This window comes from Montipora capricornis, chromosome 8, assembly GCF_036669925.1.
Source record: "Montipora capricornis isolate CH-2021 chromosome 8, ASM3666992v2, whole genome shotgun sequence".
NCBI lineage: Eukaryota > Metazoa > Cnidaria > Anthozoa > Scleractinia > Acroporidae > Montipora > Montipora capricornis.
This window is the reverse complement of record NC_090890.1, coordinates 24,695,633-24,721,260: the sequence shown is the minus strand read 5'-3', so window position 1 is coordinate 24,721,260 and position 25,628 is coordinate 24,695,633. Positions and strand designations below refer to the sequence as shown.

Sequence of the window (25,628 nt, the reverse complement as noted above, 5' to 3'; positions counted from 1 at the left end):
AATAATTTGCATTTATATTTCGTTTGTTTTGGGCAAAACAAAAACTAATTATTTAGTTTGTTCTTTTGTTGCAGCACAATTCGAAACTAGTCTAATTCTTCAAACCTGAATAGTATGTGTTATTGCCAATCTGGTTGCAATATTAACCCGAAGATTCGCCAGTATTGCAATTCACCTCCTAATGGCTTTCTGTTTATAGTTTACGTACTCTTTACAGTTTTTTCGTTGTCTCGACAGCCCATGTTTACAAACTTGTCATCAACTCCGCCGTTTGCTTCGCTATTGCGGCACGAAAATGACAAACCAATCGACTTACCCTCAGATGACAATCGGTTGAATCCGCCCTCTACACTCAACAGAAGGGTACGTCATTGATTTGCGTGTAGCGTTTTTGAAAATGTTTGCGTTCTTGTGTTTGAATATCTTCGCGGCGCTTAACTCGACTGCTGGATACCCAGTCACTTAAAGCCCAAGCAAACGTCTTCCACTTTTGCTCCAACCGTCGTTCGATTTTGTTACACTATAATAAAGAAACCGTTAGTCACCTCTTCAGCTGTGGTGAGACAACATAAACTTTCATTTGACGTTCGTTTAAAATTTCTCTTTATCGCAAATGTTGGATGAAGTTGAAATCGTTTGCCATCCTCTTTTGTCATTGTTAAGTTTGAACGGAACAGATTTTGAACCGTTTTCCTGTCGCTTATTTACGTTCTATTGAATGACAAACTTATCTATTGTATCCTGACGTCGCCCAGCGGTAACAATGGTGGCAGGGTACTCTGCAGTTCCGTAATTGCGCGCTTTCCTGGGAGCAGGGCTAGCTGGCGCAGTGGTGAGAGCACTCTCCTCCCACCAATGTGACCCTGGCTCGATTCCCAGACTCGGCGTCATACGTGGGTTGAGTTGTTGGTTCTCTTCTCTGCTCCAAGAGGGTTTTCTCCAAGTACTTCGGTTGGTGGTTGTAGTGGTAGTTGTCGTGGTGGTAATGGTAATGGTAGTGGTGGTGGTAGTGGTAGTTGTCGTGGTGGTAATGGTAATGGTAGTCGTAGTGGTGGTGGAAGTAGTGAATTTTCTCGTTCCAGTCTTAAGTCACCAAGCTGCGCAATCGAACTGCAGGCCTTCTGGCGACATTTATACTTTCTTATTTTTTTTTACCTTTTAAAGGACAGCTCATCAGATACAACAGAGAGAAGACCGCCAACATCTCAGGCAGTTCTACAAGCCCCCAGTCAGCAAGGGTGGGATGATGACTTTGTTATGGTTGAATTGGTAAGTGGTTTGTCCAGCTCTCTGACTCACAAGCGAAGAATTCTGGAAGAATCAAACTTCTTGAAAATTAGCAACTGGTACGATCATGATTAAGAACTGGTTGACTATTTCAAGGATCAAAAGCTATGGAGTGTCATTGCCACTTCGACGGTTCGTTTGCAAAAAATACTTCATGGGAGGAAATGCATCAACTTCTTCATGTCCACACGGGGACAACTATTATTTCCCGTGCAAGGAACCTTTTCTATGTTTGTTACGAATTTCGTCCTTGAAGTTGTGTTTTTAATTTCGCTGTTCGTTAGCGGTTCCCAGGCCTTTTTGCGTGGAACCTTTTTTGTGTAGCTCCTAGAACAGTTAACTGTGCTCTATTTTGGAGTTCGGGAATCTCTTATAATTTCTCTCCCTTTTCCACATCACGATAAGATCCGCATTGGTGCAGTGGTGATAGCACTCGTCTTTCACCAGTGTGTCCCAGATTCAAACATAGGACACAGCGTCATATGTGGGTTGAATTTGTTGATTTTACCCTGCTCTAAAAGGACTCTCTCTTCGTCTTCTCCGGTTTCCCTTCTCAAAAAAAAAAAACAACGTTACTGCACAGGCGACTTTAGGACATTCCTGTACACGATTCTCTTTCCTGACCGTTTTCCCCTTCCCTTCCAATCAATGTTGACCTCAACTATTAAGCATGAACGTTTGGACGTTCAAGATTGAACGTGGGGGAACGTGGTGGAATTAATAGCGCATTATCACATGCAAAATACTTTGTTTTTATATATTTGCTCGAAAATGGCGTGCGTTTCCCAGTTAATTTGTCTTGGATTGTAGTTACAAACAAAAAAGGGTTGTGCCGGCGATATTTACTCAAACGAAGGGACGTTCTTCTTTTGATGGTGACTTGGAGATACTCGGAAAAAAAATCCTTGAATTAATTATATCATGCATTAACAAGCTGGTTGCTAAAAATTTTGTATGGACATTTCCTAGAAACCGGCCTTTGCATCGAATTCAGGGACTTCCACTGGGGATCTTGGTAGCTTTTTTCGAGAGTGTCAAACGGCTCCTCCTCTGAGCCTTTTCCAGGATACTGAAATAGCAGCCGTGGATAACATCATGGTATAGAGATTGCTCTTACAACATGTAATTTTTTTTTTCAGTTCAATATGAATTCGCGCCCGGGCCAATAATCAAACTGGAAAAAAGGTGGCTCGAAAAAACGGGGGGATATTTTCCATATATTGTATCACTTGGCAGTTGAATCAAGTGGGAGAGCATACCATAAACCAAAGCGTGCCGTGTTGTGTTGTAGAATACGGCCGGCCACGCGTATTTGAAAAGGTGTGATACAGCTGTACTGCGTAGACTGTACTGTAGTTTATTGAGCTAAGCTGTAATCAGTTGGAAGCGTCGTAAACTCGAAATCCACATCCAAACAATTTTTTTAAAGTTTTCAAATATGGAAGAACTTTGTCCTTCTTTAAGTCAGTTACAATTGTGATAAAATTCCACTTACGGAAATTGTTCATTTGGGTAACTCGTCGTTGAATTGAAGCATTTTTTAAGTAGTCGAAGTGGATTTATACTGCAAGAATATTCTGCTTTTGTTCTTGTCTCTGCTGTACAAAGCCGTATCTCGTCAGTTCACAGACAAAGGCGTTTTCGTTAAGTAGTCACTGTTCAACACGCGTAGCTATATAAAATTGTTACAAAAAGTCTGCTCATGCAGTAATTTGTTGTGGCAATTTCTGTGGCAATTTTTGTGGCAGTCCAATTTGAATCATTGAAAGACTGCCACCAGAACAAAATCGATGACGTTTTCCTTTTTTTCGCCAGGAGCACTTGGAAGGAGAACTTTGTGGTTTCCAACGGAACGCTTCCAAATTTGATGAACTCTTAGCAGATCTACAACAGACGTGATCCACGTCTATCTGTATAATTTATTTCCGGATTTGTGCTCGTCCCTAACACATACGCAAACGCTACTCAGAGCAAAGTGAATCCTGAGCCCGCCTGGCTTGCATGACGCAAACAGTGCACGGCCGCTATAACCTGCGGTTGAATCGGCTTAATCGTGGAGTTAATTTTAACCGCAGGTCAACTTCTTTTAAGAAAATTTAATTTACCCTCGGTCAGCCCTAACCTAGTCTAGAACAACTGGGCCCAGATAATAATTGATTCACCAGGAAATGGGCGAAGAAGATTAAAATTAGCAACGCATGGGGAGTTATTTGTTGTGTGGCTTTCTTTTAAATGCCATTTTGTACAGAGACCTTTTTACTGTTCTAAATTCATGTAATATGCTACTGAACGAATTCTTTTGTCTTTAAATGCAAATATAGTTCTCAATCTAGTCCATTGCCATCACTCTACCTGTAATTTCCCTTTGACTGTATTGAATGTAATAAAAAATAATAAATGTTAACAGAATAAATAATTGTATGATCCAGAATTATGTAAACAAAGTTTCGTTTTGTATTCGGCCACACAGCTAGAGCTCGGTTCATTGTGACAGTTTTTGGACGTGAATTCTCCTTTATGATTGTTTTCCAAAAGCGCTATTTCGAAATAAAAAATTTAAAAAAGAAGAGGGAACAACTTGAATATGGGACACGCGTTTCTATTTTTAAAAATCTAAAATGAAAATAATTAATCCAGGAGTATTGCAGAGCGCAGGTGGAAAATGTCGTGATTTGAAAAATAAGGCAACCAATAACTCTTTCATGATCCTTTTTTAGTTAGTAAAATCGTGATTGGATCCAAGGAAACTTTAATCGATAAACTATAAAAGAACTATCTATCGAGTATCTATTCTTGCGTATTCTCTGTCGATAGTGATCCTATGGTTACCATGCCAACCGTAACCCAGATAAAAGCAGAAGTTGTCATTTGTTTGTCACTTGTGCGCAGGTGGTTTCTTAGCGATATACTTACAATAGATTATATATTTTCGACCATCTCACACGTGTGGGTCTGATATCTTTACGAGGACCTTTCTTAATTGTTGCATTTTATTTTTACTGTCATTTTCAGGGCTCAAGGATAATCTGCTCATGCGTAAAGGGTTCTTTGGGAATAAAAGGAATCGAGATTTGTTTTCGAATTCTCTTTACCGCACCTCGAAGACAAATATTCGCGTTTCTCCGACCCAAATATATTAAAGCAAACCTATCGCGCATAATTATCATCGTATCGCGGCTATGGGAAGGACCCTTAAAGTTTCGAGAAAACTATCTGGCTTATCTTTTGCTGTGTATTTAGTGTGACAGAATATGTTGCACAAACACATCATTAGTTTTTGTCAACAAGGCCTTCGCAGAGCTTAAGAGGAAAAAAAGCCACGATACAACTGAAATCGCTTTTGTTAATTTTCAATAACGGGATTTTATCATTGATAGCGCATTCGGGCCATATCCTTGCCAATATCCTGGTATCAATTTCTGCGAGCGTCTAGGCAAGGACAGTTTACATTATCCATGACGAAAATAATTCTTGGATATGGAACCTTGCAGCCAAGAAACGGAGAAAGACACAAGCCACAGCAATAATGCCGAAAAGGAAGACGATTCTGAACCTGTAGTCCACGAAAATGAATTTGAGAAGTGTTTGCGTAAAGGCAGACGAGACGCCTGCCCAGATATTCACTGCAAATGCGTTGATCCTGAACATAGCAAAGAGTGCTTATTTCACAAAGGAGTTGTGGACAGTAATTCGACAAAGGAAAGCGTGAAGGAAAATACGTGAACTTTGAAATGCACCTTTCGCCGAGCTCCGCTTATTTTGCTTTCTTCGACGTTTTCTTTACATACCACATTTTTGTTTTTAGTGGGTCGAATGACATCGCACTGGCCGATGACTAAACAAGATGAAGCGGAATTTTCATAGACATGGCGTTTCCAACCCTCACTTCAAGGAAAAACCGGCACATTTTAATTAAAAAAAACTTAAAGAAGTGAAGTTTGTTATTTGCCTGTCGAACGCTGGAAAAGGAACTTTAATAAGCGCCAACGAAGCACAATGCTCTAGCCCGTGGAGAAACTTTTTATTTCGTGTTTTTATTCCTCTTTGAGCAGGTGAAAAAAGTCATGAAGGTGTCTTGACATCCATGGTTATGCAATTCTGAATCAAACCTTTCGCCAGTGTCCTGTAGTGTAATTTAATAACCAGAAATCAGACGGCCTTGAAGTTCAAAGCTTTAAAGAGACATGTTCTATACTGTAGTGGTTTGCAAGGCTTTCCTTCGTACGGTTTTGTACTCGACCTTCCTTAGCTTGGCTTCCACGCAGAAATAATTATCTTTAGATCAAGTTCTCGTGCATTGTTTTGCATTACTTTTAAAAAAGAGTAAACCAAATTTGTTTATATTCATGTAATAAACCACCAGTGTTTTGTACGCAAAGCTTATCATATAAACAAGAATGCCTTTACGTTTGCTTGCACATAAACAGAATTTTAAATTATGTGAAAAAATGGGTTATTGATTTAGCGATCAAGAGATAACTCGCATTTTTGACAAACGTACCATAAACGCTATCTACAGGAATATAGGATCATAAAACCTAGGTACTCGAACTTCTGTATGGATCCCAATTTTTTGCAATATCTGTATGTGTACTTAAAATGATAAAAGAAGGAAATCGACTGTTCTGCAAATAATTTTAAACTACTTATTGTGATTCTTTCCACTTCAGAGGCATTTTCTATGCTTTCCTTTTCTCCAAAGAGATCCATACACATTTCATGACTTGTACGAAATTTCTAGTCATGGCATTTTTTCCAATAACATTTCAGTTTGTTTTCCCAAAATCTGGTTTTGCGCCCCCCTCATCATTTTATTGTCGGCGGCGTGGAAGGCTGACTTGCCTTTTACACCAAATGTTGGGGACATGTAAATTCAAGTCGTCCATCAGTTGCACCTGTCTCCTCTTCCAAAAAATGTGACCTTCAAATTCAATATATTTTCTAAAAATATATAAATTGTAAAGAAGGAGAAAGAGCTTTTATGTTGGGCTATAAATAAACGGAATTACCGTCGGGGACTGAGCAGGGTTAATTCACGCGCACAGCGATGAACACTTTTCTTTTTTGGAGGATTGGGGGGGTAGGCTCGATTTCCAGCCGTTTTGTGAGTGCGGTTGTCCTCCTCCCTGGGGCAAGGAACGTGGGCTCACAAAACGGCTGGAAATCGAGCCTAGGGGGGAAGGGTGGTGCCGAGGAATATTTATCATTACGTCAAAATATTGCCACTGATATCCAGGCACGTACGAGAAACAGGTACCATAAACAAAACCACCGCACCCTCCATGACAAATGTCCACCAATTTGGATTTGGAAGTCTTTTAAACTTGTGAATAGCCCACCGGACCATACGCGGGAGCTCATGACTAGAAGCGAACAACAACCATATATTCCTGTCACGGCGTTTTCATAAACCGATTTTTTTTATATTGAATTTCCCGCGAATGAGACTCCCGCAGGAGGCAGATGACCAATCACAAGAAACTAACTTGACGTCATGGTGTCACCCAACCGGAACTTCCTTTGTTCTTTGCGAAAAAGGTAGTCTAGAAATAGATCGGACAGCAAAAAATGTCAAAGTGGTATCGGATTGCCATGTGTATTTCGTACTAGGCCCAAAGCTGGTTTTAGGTCTGGGTTAGCTAAATTGAGGGTTTTGGGTTAAGGGTCTTCGGGGTCTTTGTTTTTAAGACACCCGGCGGAGTTATTGAATTTTGCCCGCCGAGATGGGGGAAATCTAATTGTGATAAATCACCGAGCCCAATATTCACTTCTTTTCAGTGTTTTTAAGCCACGGAAATCAAAGATGCCTCTGTTCGCAGATCAATACACGTTTTCCATATACAGTTTCTTCAAGGGCTTTCCATAAGTTGCTCGAGATTTCCCAAAACGTTGCCCTCAATTTCTCAAAAAGTTGCTCCAAAAACAGTCGAAAGTTGCTCCAAAAAAAATTGTTTTTTGTTTCTTTCATCTTTTACTTGGTCTGATGTGTTGTAACCAGCGTCGTGAAATAAATTTGTTCAAATAAAAGTGTTTTGGAGTACTTAGTCTTGCCCCTGCTTCTGCGGCTAGCCTCAACGGATCAGAATTGACCTTCGTCACTCAAATCGGTGGAGTGTCTGTATTTTCTTTAAAAAACCGGTGACCTCGCATTCCCGGCTGCATGGATCTTTTGCCCATGATCTGCCCCAGGAGGAAGGAAATGCTCCTTTTTCACAGGAAATTCACTAATTGTCTACTGAAACATTGTGAAATGTGGAAGCATGGCCAATTTAAGCACTAAAAATTGCTCCGATATCTCAGAACTTGTAGAAAACTATAAATTGCTCAGAAAGCAAAAAGTTGCTAGAAGGAGAGTTAGGGATGAAAACTGAAACCCAAACCTTTACAAAAATGCTAACCGTAGGCCTAAAAATTATCTAAAGCATATTGTTTAGGCCTAAGGTTAGCACTTTTGTAAAGGTTTGTGGTTGTTTCAGCTATTGTACCGTTCACCATGTACCCCCATCCCCTTCACCCCTTGAGCAACTTGTGGAAAGCCCTATTCATGACTTGCTCCCAGTTGGCTCAAGAGAACTGTGCCAAAGGTCTATGCAAAAACCAGAATACGAAACTAGAACCGGAATCAGAAACCGAAACGAGAATCGGAACACAATACTTTGAATGTACAAAATAAAAAACCGTAATTGTCTGCTATTGGTGTTGGCAATATACCAAGCGAATCTGGAAGTCCCCCTTCTGTCAATTGCCTTGCCTTTAACAATTACCACGGCAGGTTGAAAGTAAAGTGTTATTTATCGGGCGAAGTCGGTCCATATAATTGCAAAACGTGCTCAAGATCTCGAGCACAATCTTAAGCACAAACCCCGGCCATTGATCAACAAGCACGTAAAATTACACCAGCCAATCATAGACTAAATTATAAATTTGTTTCAAGCTTGATGTCATATTTTTGGTTGCTGGCTAATTACGTGGGATGCCAATGGCAGGCAGCCAACGTCAAAAAATGGGCAGAATTCCGTTTTCATTTCATCACATACCGTGTATATCCAGAGTATGAATGTGATGTCAAAGGTGACCACAGCACCCATGCACCCCAAACAGGCTGTGTGGGATAAAAACTGAGGATAATCAGCTGACTGACATAGGCATTTCTTTAAAACTAGACACTTCTTTCAAACATTAACTGCAAGACCTTAGTTGCTTCACATGATGCACACTTTATTAAACTTCAATTTAACGGTATGATTTCTGGTAACGTGCACGAGCACCAGGTCCTCCGAACTTCTTGGCCTCAGCACGACGAGGATCAGCCACCAGCAAAGAACGGTCATACTGGATTAGAATGTCACGGATCTCCTTCTTGGAAACCTCATCCACATCTATAAAATAACCAAATAGCTTAATGATATGCATTAAAAAACTCTCGAGACAAAGGCATTGTCAGGTGGAACCACTAGGAAAAAAGGGAGGGGGCCTGGGAAGCATTTTGCAGTTTTCCTCTCCCCTCCCCCTTCCCCAACAATGTTGCAAGATTTCAAATAGTGAGATGGAAGATGTGACCAAAGTAAAAGGTAATTTAATTATACATGTATACGGTGACATCTGAGGTCTGAAGCTGGTGAACTGTAATTAAGGGTAACAATTTAAATGAACTCATCGGCCTTCAAAAACCCAACATGAACGACGTTACTGGTAACAGCCATTTACACAAAATGCTATTTAAATCTAATGCACATATACCAAGCCTGGTGGAGTTAATTCATTACAGGACAGCAAACACAGTAGCTGGTTTGAGTCTTACATTAATGCAGAACATCTTTAAACAAATCCTGCAGTTATCCTGCAAATCTTTGCAACCTCTAAATTCATTGGATAGGTATATGACGCTTATTCAGAGTTTGTGCTGGATTTTGTATATAAAATTCAAGGAGTTTTCAAGAACAAGAAATTGAGTTTTCAAGGAATCTTTGTAAGAAGATTCCTATGCCATACATCGTGTCGCAGTGTTTGCTTTGCTGAAAAAGCCTACCTTGATATTCTTTCCCACGTCCTGCGAGTTAAGTGCACGCACAGACATTTTATTTTTTGCATTTAATCTTCCCCAATAGTAAAATTTGGGCTCAATTTTTGAAATGTTTCTTAACCTTTGCATGGTGCAATATCAACAATTTTCATCCAAGCAAAAATGCAAGGAGTTTTGAAGCAGTTTCCCACCAAATCCTTTTCTTCAAGGGCCTTTCAAGCGCCCTTGAAGTCCAAATTAAAATTGCAGGGCTTTTCAAGGACTTCAAGGAGTAGCACGAACCCTGCTTATTGCATTTAGGATTAGACTTCATTGTTTCCGTTGTATCTTTCGTGTGCTTATTGTTTTCTAAACCAGTCAATCTGTCATGAGAGTTGTCATAAGTGCTGTGTCCTGACCCAAATCCCGCATACCTGTAACCTCCCCTTGCAATGAGTAAGTAGGAAAAAGGAATAAAACAGGCAAGCAGAGGCACTTTTCCAAGTCTTCCATTATTTTTCCGAACTGATCACATCCCCAGTTTTGCTCACTGTCCCTGCTCGTTCAAGATTACATACATGTATACTTACACTTTTGATAGTAAGCAACTAAGCATTTGGCAATGGCTTGTCGGATAGCTGCAATGCAACAACAAATAAAACAGTGGTACTGCTAACATTTTTAGAAACACAAATAGCAAGACAACAAAAAATAATAAAATGATGTTGTTGGAGGATGGATAGAGAAAACAATAGATTAAAAAATGATGTAATAACATTTACAGCAATCCGGCTTATTGGCACAAATTCCTATTTTGCTGTTACACAGTAGATAAGGTACCTAGCAGATGCCTGGTTGAGAGTTGCAAGTGCTTGGAGTGCCACATGATCACAGTTTGTATTCTACAGTCAGCGTTCACTATATCCACAAGTCCAGTTTATGCCTTCGTTAGGCTGTATATGATAGTGTTCATTTACATCGTAGATAGTGTTTTTTAATAAGAATACCCTAGAAACCCAAGAGTCGCACCACTGCCTTCGTCGTAGGCTCGACTTCCGCCGCTCATTCGAGTTCGGATATCCTCCCCGAGAAGAGACGGCTGGAAGCGTGAACGATAGATTATCTCTGTGACGTAAATTCAAAATATAATTTATGAAAAGTTAATGTTTGCGGGGAAATGGCATTAGACATCCCAAAAACACTGATTTTTAGAAAACAGAAATTAGATAATGCTTAAAACGTCTGTGCGAAGTTTCCAGATGATGCGAGCTTGAGATTGTGGTTAAATGATCGAATCATGTGAGTTTGAATTCAACCAGCGAATCATCAACAAAATCTTCGGCTGCTTTAGCTGTCAGTCGACCTCATCGGCCCCCTCGTTTTGCCAGCAATAAACTCAGCAGTACTTTCAATTGATCTTGAGGAATTTTACTTGCTCTTACATTAGCGAAGTATGAGGAGAAAATTGCAATAGCAATGGATTTGAAAACCGTATTTTGACCTTGGCGCCAACTGGAAAATCAGTGAAGTTTGCGAACTCAGGCAGTAGAAAACAACACAATTCTCATTCTCCAGCTTCTCGAATACTTTTCGTTGTCGCAATCTTGGATGTTTCCTATCTTAAAGCACTGTAAACCTCGAACAGGCCGGGTCAAAGAATACCTTCGCAGCCAAAATATATAATTTATGCCAGACGGATTTGTGCAGGCGAGTATCTGATTGGCAGAGATTAACAATGGCTCACCTCACGCATCCAGCCGAGATTTCGGGAGTGAGCGCTGGCTCATTTCCCGAAACAGCGGCTGGTAATCGAGCGTACTACCTTCGTCGGGGGTACAGGTTCTCCGGTTTTTCTCCACGTGCTGGTTTTCAGGGGTTTTTCGTGTCAAGCTCTGGTGCATCACTCTTCAATTTATAATAGAGTTGACGTATAAAATGTTCTTGTACCTATTCCAATGCTAAATAAATGGCACAGTGGCTTAGCTTGCCAACACACCCATATAGTTATCAGCTAGCTTGAGTGTCCAGTTGAGTAGTGGAGGCAAAATAAGTAATTACAAGTCATTCAAACAAGTATGAAAATCTTGGTTAACTTCTAGCCCATCCACAGGTCAATCTTGCTTCTCACAAAAACATCCTTACCATATATCCTGGAGACCTGTCCACCGCCCTTCACGCGAACACGAATGTCAACACCTTCGAAACGTTCCTTTCCAAGTAGGAGGATAGGCTCCTGGACCTGAATGACAAAGTGCAGGGCATCACCAGTAGGTAATCCTAACTTAACACAGCGCCCCTCCCAGGGGATTTGGATAAAAAGGAAACAAGGCTACCGTAAACACCTGCAGATAAGCTGCACCCTAAATTTAGAAATCAAAAGAAATCCACTGTTCATCGAAACCCAATAGGCCACTTGCACTAAGAGGTCACGTGACCAATGCTTCCCTTAAACAGTGAGTTGTAATCTTGCTGTTGCCAAAAATTGACAGAACACATAAAAATTATCTTACACGCGAAATTTGAGAGGAAACGCATTTAAGGGAGATATTTTGTGGTACTTTGATTTTTCAACAAAGTAGCATGATTTGTCTTGGCCGCCATGTTGGAGGGCATACTCTTGCCCTCCAACATGGCGGCCAAAACTACTTTTTGCTTATATCTTGTTAAATGTTTGATAGTTGAGTTCAGATGTGCCATAAACGTTACCACATCATCTTTTCAACATTTTCCTTGAAGTTCAAGTGCAAAATTTGTGTCAGAAAGCGGTAATTCATAATTTTAAAAAATCAAGTTTTGGTCACGTGACCAGCTACGGACTTTCTCATTTTAAGCAAATGGTGCGGGTTTGAAAAACCAAATCACTATTATTTTGTTTAAGAGATGACCCACTAATAGTGTTTCGAAGGCAAAATCATGAAACTTTCATTTTCGTAAAAACGATGTCACATGACCTCTTAGTGCAAGTGGCGTATTGAAACGGAAAATACTTCAACGTCTTACCCAAAATTTTAGCACTTTTATATAATGAACACCCTTTCTACCAACTTTGACATATGATTGATCTTTTTCTGGTATTTCCATTGATTTTTGCATCACAACAAGAATGAGGGCAGAATGTTTGTTGCTTAGTAACCAGGCATTAGATCTGACGCAAAGATGGAAAACTGGACACCGGAAGCAGCCTTTTTCAAATGCTCCCACAGATAAGCTGCACCCCGAATTTCCAGTGACAAATTTTGGGAAAAAGGTGTGGCTTATCTGCAGGTGTTTACGGTAATTTGAACTGGGGAACAAGGGAACATAAACAATTTTAGTGATCAAAAATTTGTGAACAAGGTTGATAGAAATTTGGGAAACAAGGGAACACAAGCAAATATTTCAAGTGGAACAAAGGAACAAGGATGTGTGGTTGCAGTTTATTTTTAATGTCAAGACTCCTGGCTTTCAAAGATTGCTTGGCTACTAAGTACACTCCTTCTGGTTTTGTACTGTTTACTACAGGTAAGCAATAATTAAAAGGGAAGTAATCCCCACACCCTGGAGAATCGCCCAACTTGAAACATGGTTAATACCTTGTATCTAAGGGTTGCTGGCTCCACTAAGTGAAGAGGGAATCCATTTATCTTTAAAAGCCCATTTCCACGCTTGCAAAATGCAACAGCGGTTGCTGTTTTCTGAAAGCAAACACCCAAAATTTATCTCAGACAGAGTCTACTTCATTAATTTTATCAATCATACTTGCATTAATCAAAGAGAGATAGCACAATCAGTTCAATCAAGAGTACCACATAGGTTCACCTCAATTAAACACTGGTTTTGGTTGAGGGAAGAACATTTTAAGTGCCAAAAGAAAAACCTTAGGACCAGGTCAAGAACCAACACAAAGGCAGCCCATATCATGCTATCACCTGAAGGAATTGACCTTGGGCGACACCAGTGCAGGGATAGAGCTCTTGCTATTGTGCAATCCCTGCATCACTTAGACTTAGACGCACCTGAACTAAAGAAAAATATCCAGACTGCACCTAATTACTAACACTCTAGACATAAATGGATGTCTCCTCGAAATATTAAAAACTTTATATGTTATATTTTGATTCTGCGACTATGAATAAAAACCAGTCAATCAAACTATGGACAGGATGAATAAGGTTACTATCTTATTTCATTTGTTTGTCACTACATCAAGAAGTCTCCCATTCTAGAGATGGGGACTGGATGCCTAATACTTTGCTGACATAATTATTTACATTTTGCTCATTAACATGCACATTCGCTGACAGAAGGCATCATGCTTTTCACAAACTGACTTCAAAAGGTAAAAGAACATATTAAACTTAGTTTAAATCCCCAAGGGCCGAGGTAACAAACACCGAACTCAACTAACTCACTGACTAACTACAACTGTAGGCACAAAAACGAAGACGGAAGGATATTCACTCGCAAGAAAACTAGTCTCCTGAGACCCTGAGCTAGCTGAGGGAACGTCCGCCTCAGATATTCCAAGAAGCATGCGAAAACAACTCCTAACCTAATTTCAAAGTTAGAGCTGCCACTAAAATCTAATGCACGTGTAAAGTCGGTCTACAAACTATGACCACTCAATCGCTGTCTTTACGCCTACCTTTCTCCCGAAAACTTGGACTGATTGACTCATCTAAAAGAAACGACAGTTTACACACAAAATTAAAAGCTTATTCACGTCGCTAAACGCTAAAAAACTCTTCATTTTGAAGCCCACTTACGTACCTTTTAGATCGTAAGGAAAGTACGAGGCAAGAGGGAGAACTTAAGTGCGCATGCCCATACTAAACATGCAAGCGAGGCCACATATTGGAAAAACAAGATTACCTGGGAAAAGGAATGTGGTTCGGGTTTGTTCGTTTGTGGACGCGTTATAGAGTACTCAGTAGGTCGATCCTCTTCACAATTTCAATGAAATGTCAGTCAGACAGGTATTAAGAATGAAGTTAACTGAATAGAGTGTAATGTGAAGTGCTAGATTTGTTAAGAATGAAGAGCGAGTTTCAATTGAGTGTCGTAAAACCAAAACCAAAGTAATTACTTTGGCCAATCAAAACGGAAAAAGGACGGAGACAATCCAGTAAACCATTCAAAACTCGAAGTAATTACACGTAGCCGACACAAATCGCGGGGAAAGGTGCACGCGCGAGCCACGATTGGTTTTGGTTTCACTTCTGATTGGTTGAAAAAGTGGCGCGAGAACTATGAACCAATCACTGAGTAAAGTGAAAGTGATTATGTAATTACTTTCGACACTCAATTGAAAACCACTTTAACACCAAACTCTCATGACTACCCAACAAGAAACTAGTAAGGAGAATGAAAGTTTCGATCGTGAGAATGAAAGGGTTAAGCTCGAAATTTATTAATCAAGAGGCTTCCTTATGATAGTTTGGTGACAGATCAGGAGGATGCCAGGCAGGACAAATTTTAAATAACGTAAAACTGATGAAATGACTCGCTTCAGCGTTTTGACGCGCACGTTCGCGGAGAAGTGCTTTGAGCCAGACGTCTTTTGTTCATATCCTGGCCGGACCAACTTCCAGGGACTTTGAAATGGATCTGCACATTGTTGACAGGTGAAATACAACAGGTTCAGACCACATCCCACATCACCAAGGAACATCGTGCCCAAGAGCGGATCTAAGGGAGGTGCACTGGGTGCACGTGCATCCCCCCGGTTACCAAAAAAAAAACGTTTTAGCGAATTAAGCTACTAGAGGATATTAAAAGCACAAAAACTGCATTAAGTTAGATTTTTATTTGCCTCGTCATTTACAGATTTATCATACTACAGCCCTAACCCTCTTAAAAGCATGTATTATACATTGTCTAACATATAAAGATTGGGCTTCCTGTGCATTTCCGTCTGACATGTGCACCCCCCTAGCCAAAATCCTAGATCCGCCCTGGGTGCCCAACTCTTCGAAAGCAGTGCGTGGGCTGGGTCGTTCCATTTTCCCCGAGTTCCCCCTCCCCTACCAATAAGAATGATGTAAATCCGAACTCGAATTATTTGTCGGCACCCTTCGAAAACTTAAAATTCAAAATTCAAAGGGTTGACATTGGATCGGTTCCTTGGAAAATATTGTCTGAAGAGTAGAAATACTGTCGGCTTCTGTGAACAGGAAATCCAGATCTCTAGATACAAACGCGGCCTGTTTTATTCCGTTAAAAAAATATACAACCTAAGAAGAAAATGTTGCCATTGTCAAGGTATCTGCAAAAATGGATACACCTCCATTCTTCTTGAATAAGGAACGACAAACTGAAGTCGAATTAGGGGATATAGTTTCCGCTTCTGTGGTCTCTCTGTCATTACCCTTTGGCCTGATGTGAAATCGTTTGGGGGGGCATAACTTTGAGTGGAAGTAGATGTGAACGAGCAAAGCTTTGCTTATGGGTGTGCGTTTTGAAGTTTTGGAGATTTTTCTGTTCCGTTCTCAGTGGCGAATCTGTAAATTGAAATAAAGTTTTATGGTCAACACGAGTATGCATTTCAGCATCTTTCCTTCCGACGCTATTCTCGACTGAATAGTTCGGCTAGTTTTTACAAGTTGAACTAACTGAAATGATAACGAAAAAGGGTTGCATTTAGAAAACTTTGGAGAACGTTGCTGAGGTAGATCTTGGGGTATGATATTTTGAACTGCACGGCTGCAAAGCGAATTAAGCTTTGAGCTAAGCCTACAGTAGGTAAAAAAATGTGCAATTCATGGCAAACATGGCTCCCATCTGTCTTAAGCTGCAACAGGGCTCCCATACGTGAAAAGATCCAAGGTTGACAGTGAGAAATTGTTGTTTTGAAAGTACTAAAACGATGGGTGATGTAAGATGAATAAATGGAAGCAAAATGTTGGTTGCCGGAGACAAGACTCCGCAGTAGTACGTGACAAGAATTAATCGGCAGGAGAGAGGTATGCAAAGCCCGGTCCAAAGTAACCTCAGATCAGGCGTTCTGTTTTTTCGTGGCGATCCACTGCACTGTCGACCGCAGCAAACCTCTCGCAGTATAACCCAATAAATAGAACGTCTGGTTGTAGGTTAAATGCATGGAGCAAGAAGGAAATAAGTCTACGAGGGAATTTCCTGCCTTTTCCATCAATAAAATTCTTTATTTGGGATCATTCTTATATCCACATTTTCACTTTAAATTACTTTGCCTCTTGTTGTCTTCGTGATCTTTAGCTTAAAGGTTAGTTTAGTAGTTAAGTTGCCATTTCGTTGTGTTCTTCTAAGCAAATGCAGATGAGAAAATCATTGCAGGCTTACTCCTTTCATTGAAAACAGTTGCCATCCACATATGTTGCGAGAAAAAAACTGCAAAAAAAAAAAGCATTACCATGAGGAAAATATTTACAATGACATTGAAGTGACCAAAAGAAATCATCTGAACAATCAACTCTCACAACAACGTTAAGGTTACAACCTTACATAATTAATACACTTTCTACATAATAAACGTCATTTCCTAAAGGGATTAGCCGTTGAAACACTAAGCTCCCAGCGGCTCATTGTACTTTGCGAAACGAAATTTTGCACATCTTACACTTAACGCATTAAGTACAAATTCCATTTTGCTTACTACAGATTTTCCATTTCGCAAAGCAAAGATTCTCCATTTCGCTATGTACATATAGTAGACATTCCCATTTTTCTCAGCATAGATTCTCCATTTCGCAATGCACAGATTTTCCATTTTGTTCCATTTCGTCGCATTCCATTTCCTTTCTTACATCAAGAGCAATAAGCACGTCACCGCGCTGTACGAAACAGACAGCTTCTTCTTTGTTTTTAACTAATACGTTTCCTCACTTTTTCTCCAAGGATAGCGGAAAAAAGGTCCCTATGTTTCAAGCGGGGACATTGTGTTTTCTGTTATGCGGTTTTTGGTCCCGAAAAACGTCTATTTTCGGTTTTAGTATTTATTGCGGTTCGCTAGCGGTTTTTCCCACTTTTAGCATTTGGTTGTTGGCAAAAGAAAAGCGGTTTTTCGGATTTGTGATCGCGATTTCGGTTCCGCAATTACGCGAGTCAGCGGCGTGCACATTCTACAAAGTTTCTCCTACTTCTCGAATTAGCCTCCTGGCCCCAGTTGGTCAAAAGGTGGATAACGTTATCCACCGGAGAAATCACTGTCCATTGGAAATCGCAATCGGTTTCACTTTGAGATATCCGGCGGATAGAGACATCCGGCGGATAGAGATATCCGGCGGATAGCGCTGTCCATCGCTTGAACTACTGGGGCTTGACGCAGAAGTTTGTATGCCCCACGCCTTAAGAAAAGAATTACTTCGAATACGGTTTTAGACGAATGACAGAAGTGATCCTCGTCAATTTGTTCGGTTCATTTGTTTCCGTGAAGAACTCAATGACAGTACACTTCACGAGCGGGTTCTAGATTATTTCTTCAGAACAGTATCATTAATTCATAAATATGTACATACAAAACCACATTCGCTTCTAGATCAAGTTGTTACTTAAAAAATATCAAAACCAACTATGGTAAATTTAACATTCGCTTTGCAGCTGCTTAAGTTTGGAATAAACTTGCTCAATTGGTTAGAGCGTCGCACCGGTATCGCGAGGTCACGGGTTCAAACCCCGTTGAAGTCCTGAAATTTTCAAGCTTCTCTACGCAATTGCTAGAATTTCGTTCATAACTGCAAAGATCATAGCTTTACTTGATTTCATATTTGCAGTTCAGTATATGATTCATGTCATATATCATTTCGTTCATTGATTCATTCCTCATGGTAAAATTAGAACCCACAAATGACCAACTTCCAACGTCAGTGCCTTCATAGCTCAGTTGGTTAGAGCTTCGCACCAGTATCGCGAGGTCACGGGTTCAAACCCCGTTGAAGTCCTTAATTGTTCAGGCTTCTCTATGCAATTGCTAAAATTGCGTCCATGACTCCAAGAATCACAGCTTTACTTGATGTAGTTTTCATCGTGGTCAGATATGGCAATTAGTAACGTGCCTGTCACGAAATTGTTGGCTTTACTTTTTTCTCGCGAAAGGAAATTGGAAAAGCTCACACGGACTCCCAACTCACACACCACTTCCATTCTCCGAATTACTGCGTTCTCTGACTGAATTCGCCGAAGAAAGTTTCCTTCAAGAGACCTTCGTATGCTCTGTTCTAAGAGCTAGCAACCTAACCCTCTTTTGAAATCGATTTTGTCGATCAAGCGCGATAGAGCAGCGATGAACTCGAGAATATTACACCTCTTGCCTTCATTTCCGGTTCCCACCGTACATAAATGTTACTAAAATTGCATTTATTGAATGTGAGTACATACAAAAAAGACTGATTCATGAACTTGAAGTCGCGAAGAAAATATTCGATTCTCATCACACTTAACCTTCCTTAGCACTTTTACCAAGTCCCTTGTGACTTTCAGTTGGCTTCAGGGATCAGTGACATTTGCAACCGACATTCGCATTGTACACAAACAGCAGCATCCCACGTAAACGCCATCAGGCGTCTTGTTTTGTTCAAAGGAGAATACTGAACATCTAATACTTACAGACATCACCCTGATCTAGTGTAAACTCGAACTTCTCGCACTCGTTTTCACACTCATCAACTGGATAAAGACCAACAGAAGATGAGCCAGTCACTTGAGCCAGCCATATATTGTCAAATGTACCACGAGCCTGAGGAAGAAAGTAACATTTGTAAAGTTCTACTTGCCGTTTTTCCTAGCCTTCCCTTTAAATCTCTCTCTCTATACCTGACTGTTTTCCACAAGATTGTCTTTACCAAGATTTCTTTGTCCTTATTGTTTACATTCTTCTCACAATCAACATTTGGGAAATTTCTTCAGTCAATATGGGGCAGTGCAGTGTACCGGTAATATTAAAAAAGAAGAGGATGAAGTACCATCCCAAAAATTGAAAAAGCTGATCATTACTCAATTTTTTTTTTCAATTTTCCCCTCTTTTATCTACACTCCTGTATACATACTGCATCAGCAACTAGTTGGGGAACTTCAGTGGCTTCATCCGATATTTGCTTGGCTGGTTGCATTAAATAAATATTCTTGTCTAATGCCCCTTCACTGTGAATGCAGTATGGACGAGGAAACACACTTCGCAGCTTCCTTAAACCCTTTCCATAGCAAGTCTTCCTGCAAAATATAAAATTAAATGTCTTGATTGCAGGTATCAGTGGAGGACACAGGGAGAAGTTTTGCCTTATCAAAGCGTACATATGACTCATAACAAGTATATAGCTACTTGGCTATTTGCAAACGTGGCAAAAGGGTTTGAAGCTTCAGATTCCTGTGTAGTGGTAAAATTATATTTATTAATATACTAATCATTAAATCATTTTATTATATGACTAGCTCCGTGAGCGGGCAAGATGAACCAAATCCTGTGCTGTGATTGGTTACTTGAGTGGGTAAGATGGAGCTACTTGTATCATGCCCGCTCAGGATTTCTCACTTGGTTCCGCAAGATCAAAGATCAGTCTTTGGTGTTTTAGTCCACATAATAAATCCTTTATTGACCAAGCTTGTTTGGTCCAGATGGCTGGATATTGGCCTCGTTCTTTTTTTGCGTGTAAAAAATAACTTGGCCAAATTTATCCAGCCAATTCTTGACCTAAAGCTTGGTCAATAACCCATATATCTTAATCGTCATTTTTCTAACAACAACACCCTCTTTTTCAAAGGGGAGCCCCCTGGCCCCCAAATGAACCACCTCTCCTCGGAGGGAATTGTCAACTCCGAACCTCTGGTTAATGATCAAGTCTATTGCTTTAATTATTTGGTAGCATCATAGAATCATTACTTACCATGCTATGATATTTCCTTCTGGTTTGTAGTGATCCCAGCCCTCCAAAAATTCTGTTACATTTTTCACAGACTCATTTAAAGCTCCATTGATGTAAAATTCACAAGCGTCTTGCTCCAATTCTGCCTGGTTAGCTCTGAAAAATTCCATGAACTTTTCAAAACTGTGCTCTGCGTTTGCATACTCCGGCATGTCTCTGATTATGACAGGCAGACCATTGTCATAAAAACGTTTCTTGAAGGTAGACTTAGTGAGATTTGCACTGGAGCGGGTGACAATTTTCTTCACTGTTTGGCACAAGGAGCAATCAGGCTTTTCTAAAAGAAAATACAGAACAGTAAACTAGATGAAAATTAACAATACATTGGAAACTCTTTTAGCATAATGTAATCACTGCTTCATGCACAAGGCTATTTTTGCCATAATTGGCTCAAGATCATACTATAAGGGGGTTACATTTATATTTGGGGTTTACTATTAGAAACAACAAAATATCACATCACACAAAACCTAAACAATGCTCAGTATATTTTTTCCTGAAGTGCTTGGTCCTCATTCTAATTTTCTTTAAGTCGATAGATATCAAGGGAAGACAGAAATAGTATATTATTGGGCCATTTACTTCCTGCACAATCCCATAATGCAATACGTTTTGGGGAGTTCTTTACATAAAAACAATACTAGTCAACTACTCTTGGGACTCTATCCTCCTTCAGTGAACTGGATATTCATTGTTTTAATGCAAATAACCCCCCAAGATTAACTGTACATGTCTTATGGCATTTGCGCAAGTAGTGAATAGGCAAGTTTTAATCTAATCATATGGTAGCTCAATAAAGAGTTGGGTGTAAAGAGAGTTCCTTATGCTTTGAATAAGACACTTGCACTACAGCCTTGACTTTAGGGGGCAAACTTTGCGTTTGCGACAAGCTCTGGATATGTCAGCCCATAAATGTGATCATGGTAAAAATCACACCGTTAAGGGGAATCATTGCTGATGAGGAACCACAAAACAAAATTGACACCACATCCAGAAAACCAATATTGAATTTTTGCCAAAAACCAAATGTGATCAAAAAAGAAATGAAAAAAAACAGAAACAGACCATAAAACTGCAAAACCATAAAAGGGGATGTAAAACATGTCGAAACTCGTAACCTAAAATCCTAAGTCCCCCTGGGTCCTTTAGATGTGGAATATGTAAGCAGTCAGCTGTTCTGCCTCTGATAATTTAGTGGCAGATGATAGTGGCACTCATAACAAAGTGGTCAAATGAAAGTGACTACTCACCAAACTGCCTGATAAGCCTTTATCTTCAGTTTTAACAGAAACCTTATAATATGACCCCAAAATCAATTCATACAAATTAAGGTGACATCCTTTCCTGACATTAACTGTTGATACTACCATTTACCTGGTACAAACAGTGGATTGTCTATCATACATTCCCATTCACTTAACTTTGACATGTCAAAGTGGCGATGTAAAGGAAGAGACATGAAACGAACCATCCTCTGCACTGGGTACTGTAAATCTGCAGTTAAATGCCCAATGTACAATCCAATCTTTGGGCTTGCTGCACTCAATGCTGCCACAATGGTGTAAAGCACAATAGGCAACAAGACTATCCATGCTGTTACTTTTAAACAATAAGTGAAGCGGCTACATGGCTTCTGTTTAGATTTACTTTCATCCTTTGAATTAACATCAAAAGGAAGTCTCTCTACAAAAGAACAGTTCACAAGGATTTAATGGTCTTAATTGTTAAAAAATTGATTATTTATTCCTTTGTTTAAACACTACTGTACATATATAGAGATTTATACCTAAGATACACAAGACAAATTTACAAAGAGCTAATTACTGAATAACAAACATGTATAAACAATAGCGGACAGATTTAAAGGAGAATAAGCCACGTGCTGTAATAATCAGGTAGCGATTTATTTGCAGGCTCTCTAAGAATTTCAATGTTAAGGGTGACCCTCAACTGAATTAATTTGTGTTGGTGAACCTCAAATACCAGCCAATATAGCAAAAAAAGTGACTAGTTCTGGATCTTAAGTTCATTTTCCTCTGGCATGCTGAAGACAAGAGGCTTTCAAAAAGGTTTTTAACATGCAGGCCTTCATTACTTGACCTGTTTGAACTTTTCATGAAAGGCATTTTGGGCTGAGAACATTAGATAATTATCCCCTGTCACACCCCTCTCGCAACACACACAGGAAACAAGTCAGAGAATCTGTTTGGGCATCTTTAATGAAAACGAGAGGCCAAGGGGCTCGAGTAGACCCCAAGGGTGGGAGGGAGGGTGAACATCGACTCAAAAGAACAGCGAGCGAAACAAATGATCGTATTACATTGACATGTCAGTCAATGGCAAGCTGGCCAACACGTGAAGGCCTGGGGCTAATTAAGTTATTCCCTAGGAATATTAACCATCTGAAAATGAACTTATGACACTGCATTTAATAGCCGTTTCATCGGTTTGGCTCACAGGAAGAGTAATTTGAAAGGCCAAAATCCAATTAGTTGATACCCGGTGGGGATGTTTTGGGCGTCAGTTGCAAAGCAACAAGAACAGTTTGCCTCTTAGACCCCCCGCCCCCCACTGCCCCAACTCGTTAATTTTCGGAAGAACTTAACTTTAGCTCTATTTTCGTCCTTTTTGGATAAAAATGGAAATACAAAGTGCAGCTTTACGTCACTGAAAAAATGGCTAGCAATATGCAAGCATAATTTACGCCTCAGACAACAAAGCACGTTAATTTCTACGATCCCGTTCCTCCCGAAAACTAATAACAGAGTGAAAGAGATTAAAAGAGAAAACGAAACCCTTCGGCTAGGTGAAAGAAAACAGATAATATCTGATCGAAAAGATTTTGTTTGAGCTTTGGCCAAGAAGCAGCTGGCTCGGCTTTCTAAGCTAAGCCTACCTCCCAATGCGCGAAGAATGGCTTCGTCCACTTCCTCCTTCGTCAAACCCCAGCTTTCACCCTTTTTTCGCAGTTCTGATACTTCTTTGCGCAGGAAAATACCAGTTACATTCTCCATGGTGAAAATCTTGCGCTTCAATGGCAAATTGAAACAACTCAAAGCCTTCCAATATATAATGAAAGAAAAGCAGGAAATATCGTGTAAATATGGTCTTTGGAATATTGTTCTGTGTGGGGTGGGGAGAATCGAAAGATTTGACATATGCAAGTTTTTTATCTTTCAAATAGAACGAGCCAAAAAATAGGTATATACAGCAAGGATAGTGTCTCTTGTTGGGTATATCTTTTAGAATTACCCAAATCAAAATAAAACACTTACGTACAACAAGTCTACCGGTACACCCTCAATCTCACCCGCAAGAACCTTTTGTGGGGATACATAAATGCGTGAAAGTGAGACGGAGCGTGGTTTCCAAGCTCAAAGGAAAAAAAACGAAGTTTCCTCTTGTCCATATCTTCGTTTATACAAAGCATTTTTCTTTCTGGCTCTTTTTGGCACAATGTCAGGTGTTGAAGAACTGTACAAGCAGTTTGGAATCTTGGCAGATGCAAAGGAAAAAGCGGGAGAGGTGAGAAGGTTAAGTCTAAATTGCAATTTGGCGTCGCTTCACGTGGACTTAAATTGAATTTCTTGATTTAAGCTTAATTTAATTTTAACTCCAGGTTTGGTTCCAAATTATCTTTTTTCACAGCACGAGGATGCTTTTTCATTCATTTTGGCCGCGGTGAAGGGTTCACAACCAGAAAAGAGACTTGCCTCCCAGTTTATTACAAGATTTTTCAAGTTCTTTCCAAAACTACAGGAAAATGCTATTGATGCTATGTTAGATTTATGTGAAGATGAGGATAACATGGTAAGCTTTAAAATCAAGGACATGTTGCCCTCTCCTCCGCATCCGGTTTTCCCCTCTCCTCCACATCATTTGATATAAGTTGATTTGATCTGTGTACTGTCCTCAACACCCTTCTAGCAGAGCCTTTCCTTTGCTTGCTCGATTTTGGCGTTCTAGAGAAAGACTCTGCATGAATCGACTAACATCTTTATTGAGTATTTGCTTCATGCTGCCAGGATACAGTCTTGAACCCAAGCCTAATATGCCAGATCTCGCCGCCATCTTGGTTAATTTCACGGTACAGCGGGCTCAATTATAACCATTGGTTTTATCACTAAATGGATGCTCGCACTGAAAAGACAAGAGGAAGCAAGATTGACTAGTCCAGAAGTTCGGGCTGCGGTGGCTTCAAAGAGCTGACGTGATTCAGGTAGAGCCTCCTTTTCTCTTCAGTAAAGAAAAGACAAAAGGAGGCTCTGCTCTCAGGTTGTGTCCCCAAGTAGTGCCCAAGCTTATGCAGTTGACTTTACTGTTCCTGCAAAAAAATAATTTTAACGCCAACAAAGTAATGTTTGCAATCAAATTTGTTTGACACTTCTCCAAAAAAATGTGTTTTTATTGAGAAAAAAATGAATTTAGAATTGTTTATTTTCTCTTTCAAATTTCCTGCACACCATCATCTTCAATGATAATTGTGACGTATTAGGGTGGCTCTGTTGTTTTGACACAAAGAGCTTTTGTTTTGTAACAAGAGGGCAACCATAATGTGTCACAATTATTCAAGATGGCAATGCCTGGGAAATTCGAAAACTTAAACAAGCAATTCAGAAATTTATTTATTTGTTTTGGATACGGACACTTTCAGTGAAAAAAGTTCAAACAATTTTGATTGTAAACATTGATGTTCTGTGATTTAGATTTATTTTTTGGTTTTAGTGGAGGTTCCCTTTAAATAAAGAGAGGATATTACATGGCCATGCAGAGATAGTAATTTCTCTTCAAGTGTTGAAAAATAATTCATGAGCAAGCAAATCAAATAAGTGAAATATTTTTCAACACATGAAGAGAAATTTTGTATCTCCAAGATAGATTGCTCACAGTTCATTCTGAGTTAGTCAAACTGCCTGCTTTGGTCACACAAGTGAGCCAGGGGAAGAATCGGGATTGAGCAAAGATATAGAGACTGCACAATCTTCTGTAACTGACGCGTTCAGAATCAGCTAATCTAATTAGTGAAAGTGATGACAGGTGGTGTCGCCTCTTTTATTGCTAATGTATATAAACACTGAACGGCGTGGGAATATCTATGTGCATGTCAAATTCAATCAACTATTCGGAAAGGAAACCACAGAAAATCTACTGTATTTAATGTAATTTAATGTTGGAGTGTTTTGGCAAGTTTCGACGGTGTGAAGTTCGGGACAAATTCTTGTTTAGAACAGACAACTCATCATCTGTCATTAAATCAGTGAAGTCAGAATACAGAGCTAGTTCTGCAGAAAAGATAACTCAATACTTGTTTGAAGCCATGTCCTTCAACAAATTTCCCTTCTTCTTGAAGGCAACTACCCATAGATAATTGTTTGACCGTATCTGGTCTTCAGTGATGATGCGACAAGGAACTATTATTGATTCCTTTAAGATTACAAAGCTCTCATAAAAAATTGTCTGGCAGAAAC

General features: G+C 39.8%; 4 protein-coding genes across 6 annotated transcripts in view; 2 read left to right on the top strand and 2 right to left on the bottom strand.

Moving 5' to 3' along the window:
• Positions 1–3,712, top strand: part of LOC138059796 (autophagy-related protein 13-like) — an 18,876-nt gene extending 15,164 nt beyond the window's left edge. The window contains exons 10-13 of the mRNA XM_068905419.1: positions 238–363; positions 1,165–1,269; positions 2,257–2,385; positions 3,103–3,712. Coding sequence (XP_068761520.1) covers positions 238–363; positions 1,165–1,269; positions 2,257–2,385; positions 3,103–3,186 — 444 coding nt within the window. The 3' untranslated portion in view covers positions 3,187–3,712. The remainder of the gene's footprint in view (positions 1–237; positions 364–1,164; positions 1,270–2,256; positions 2,386–3,102) is intronic.
• Positions 3,713–8,484: 4,772 nt separating this feature from the next.
• LOC138059294 (small ribosomal subunit protein uS9-like) overlaps positions 8,485–25,628 on the bottom strand; it is a 45,599-nt gene continuing 28,455 nt past the window's right edge. Inside the window, exons 1-6 of one of the 2 annotated variants that reach the window (XM_068904863.1) lie at positions 14,039–14,088; positions 13,914–13,946; positions 12,862–12,963; positions 11,432–11,528; positions 9,880–9,927; positions 8,485–8,666 (exon numbers count right to left, since the gene is read on the bottom strand). In XM_068904863.1, coding sequence (XP_068760964.1) covers positions 8,521–8,666; positions 9,880–9,927; positions 11,432–11,528; positions 12,862–12,963; positions 13,914–13,946 — 426 coding nt within the window. In that variant the 5' untranslated portion in view covers positions 14,039–14,088 and the 3' untranslated portion in view covers positions 8,485–8,520. Of the gene's footprint in view, positions 8,667–9,879; positions 9,928–11,431; positions 11,529–12,861; positions 12,964–13,913; positions 13,947–14,038; positions 14,089–25,628 lie in introns of those variants that run through there. The other variant, XM_068904864.1, reaches the window with a different exon arrangement.
• On the bottom strand, positions 16,408–23,559 carry LOC138058997 (uncharacterized). 2 transcript variants are annotated; one of them, XM_068904484.1, is made up of 7 exons: positions 23,436–23,559; positions 23,057–23,219; positions 21,535–21,843; positions 20,122–20,437; positions 19,288–19,450; positions 18,848–18,977; positions 16,408–16,633 (listed from the first exon to the last, which is right to left on the bottom strand). In XM_068904484.1, the coding sequence occupies exons 2-7, from the start codon at positions 23,172–23,174 to the stop codon at positions 16,548–16,550; spliced, it is 1,122 nt and encodes a 373-aa protein (XP_068760585.1). In that variant the 5' UTR covers positions 23,175–23,219; positions 23,436–23,559; the 3' UTR covers positions 16,408–16,547. The 2 variants fall into 2 exon arrangements, with proteins under 2 accessions (XP_068760585.1, XP_068760586.1); XM_068904485.1 differs by having other exon boundaries at positions 23,440–23,458.
• Positions 23,515–25,628, top strand: part of LOC138058996 (apoptosis inhibitor 5-like) — a 23,121-nt gene continuing 21,007 nt past the window's right edge. The window contains exons 1-2 of the mRNA XM_068904483.1: positions 23,515–23,685; positions 23,809–23,970. Coding sequence (XP_068760584.1) covers positions 23,617–23,685; positions 23,809–23,970 — 231 coding nt within the window. The 5' untranslated portion in view covers positions 23,515–23,616. The remainder of the gene's footprint in view (positions 23,686–23,808; positions 23,971–25,628) is intronic.

Bases quoted from the DNA above. Each gene is read 5' to 3' on its own strand.
- LOC138058997 (XM_068904484.1), bottom strand. From the start codon at position 23,174: ATGGAGAATGTAACTGGTATTTTCCTGCGCAAAGAAGTATCAGAACTG. The intron at 19,451-20,121 runs GTAAGTAATGAT...TATATTTTGCAG, and splicing joins GAAGGAAATATCATAGCATG to GAAGACTTGCTATGGAAAGG. The intron at 16,634-18,847 runs GTAAGTATTAGA...TTTTTTTTGCAG, and splicing joins ACTAGATCAGGGTGATGTCT to TTTTTTTCTCGCAACATATG.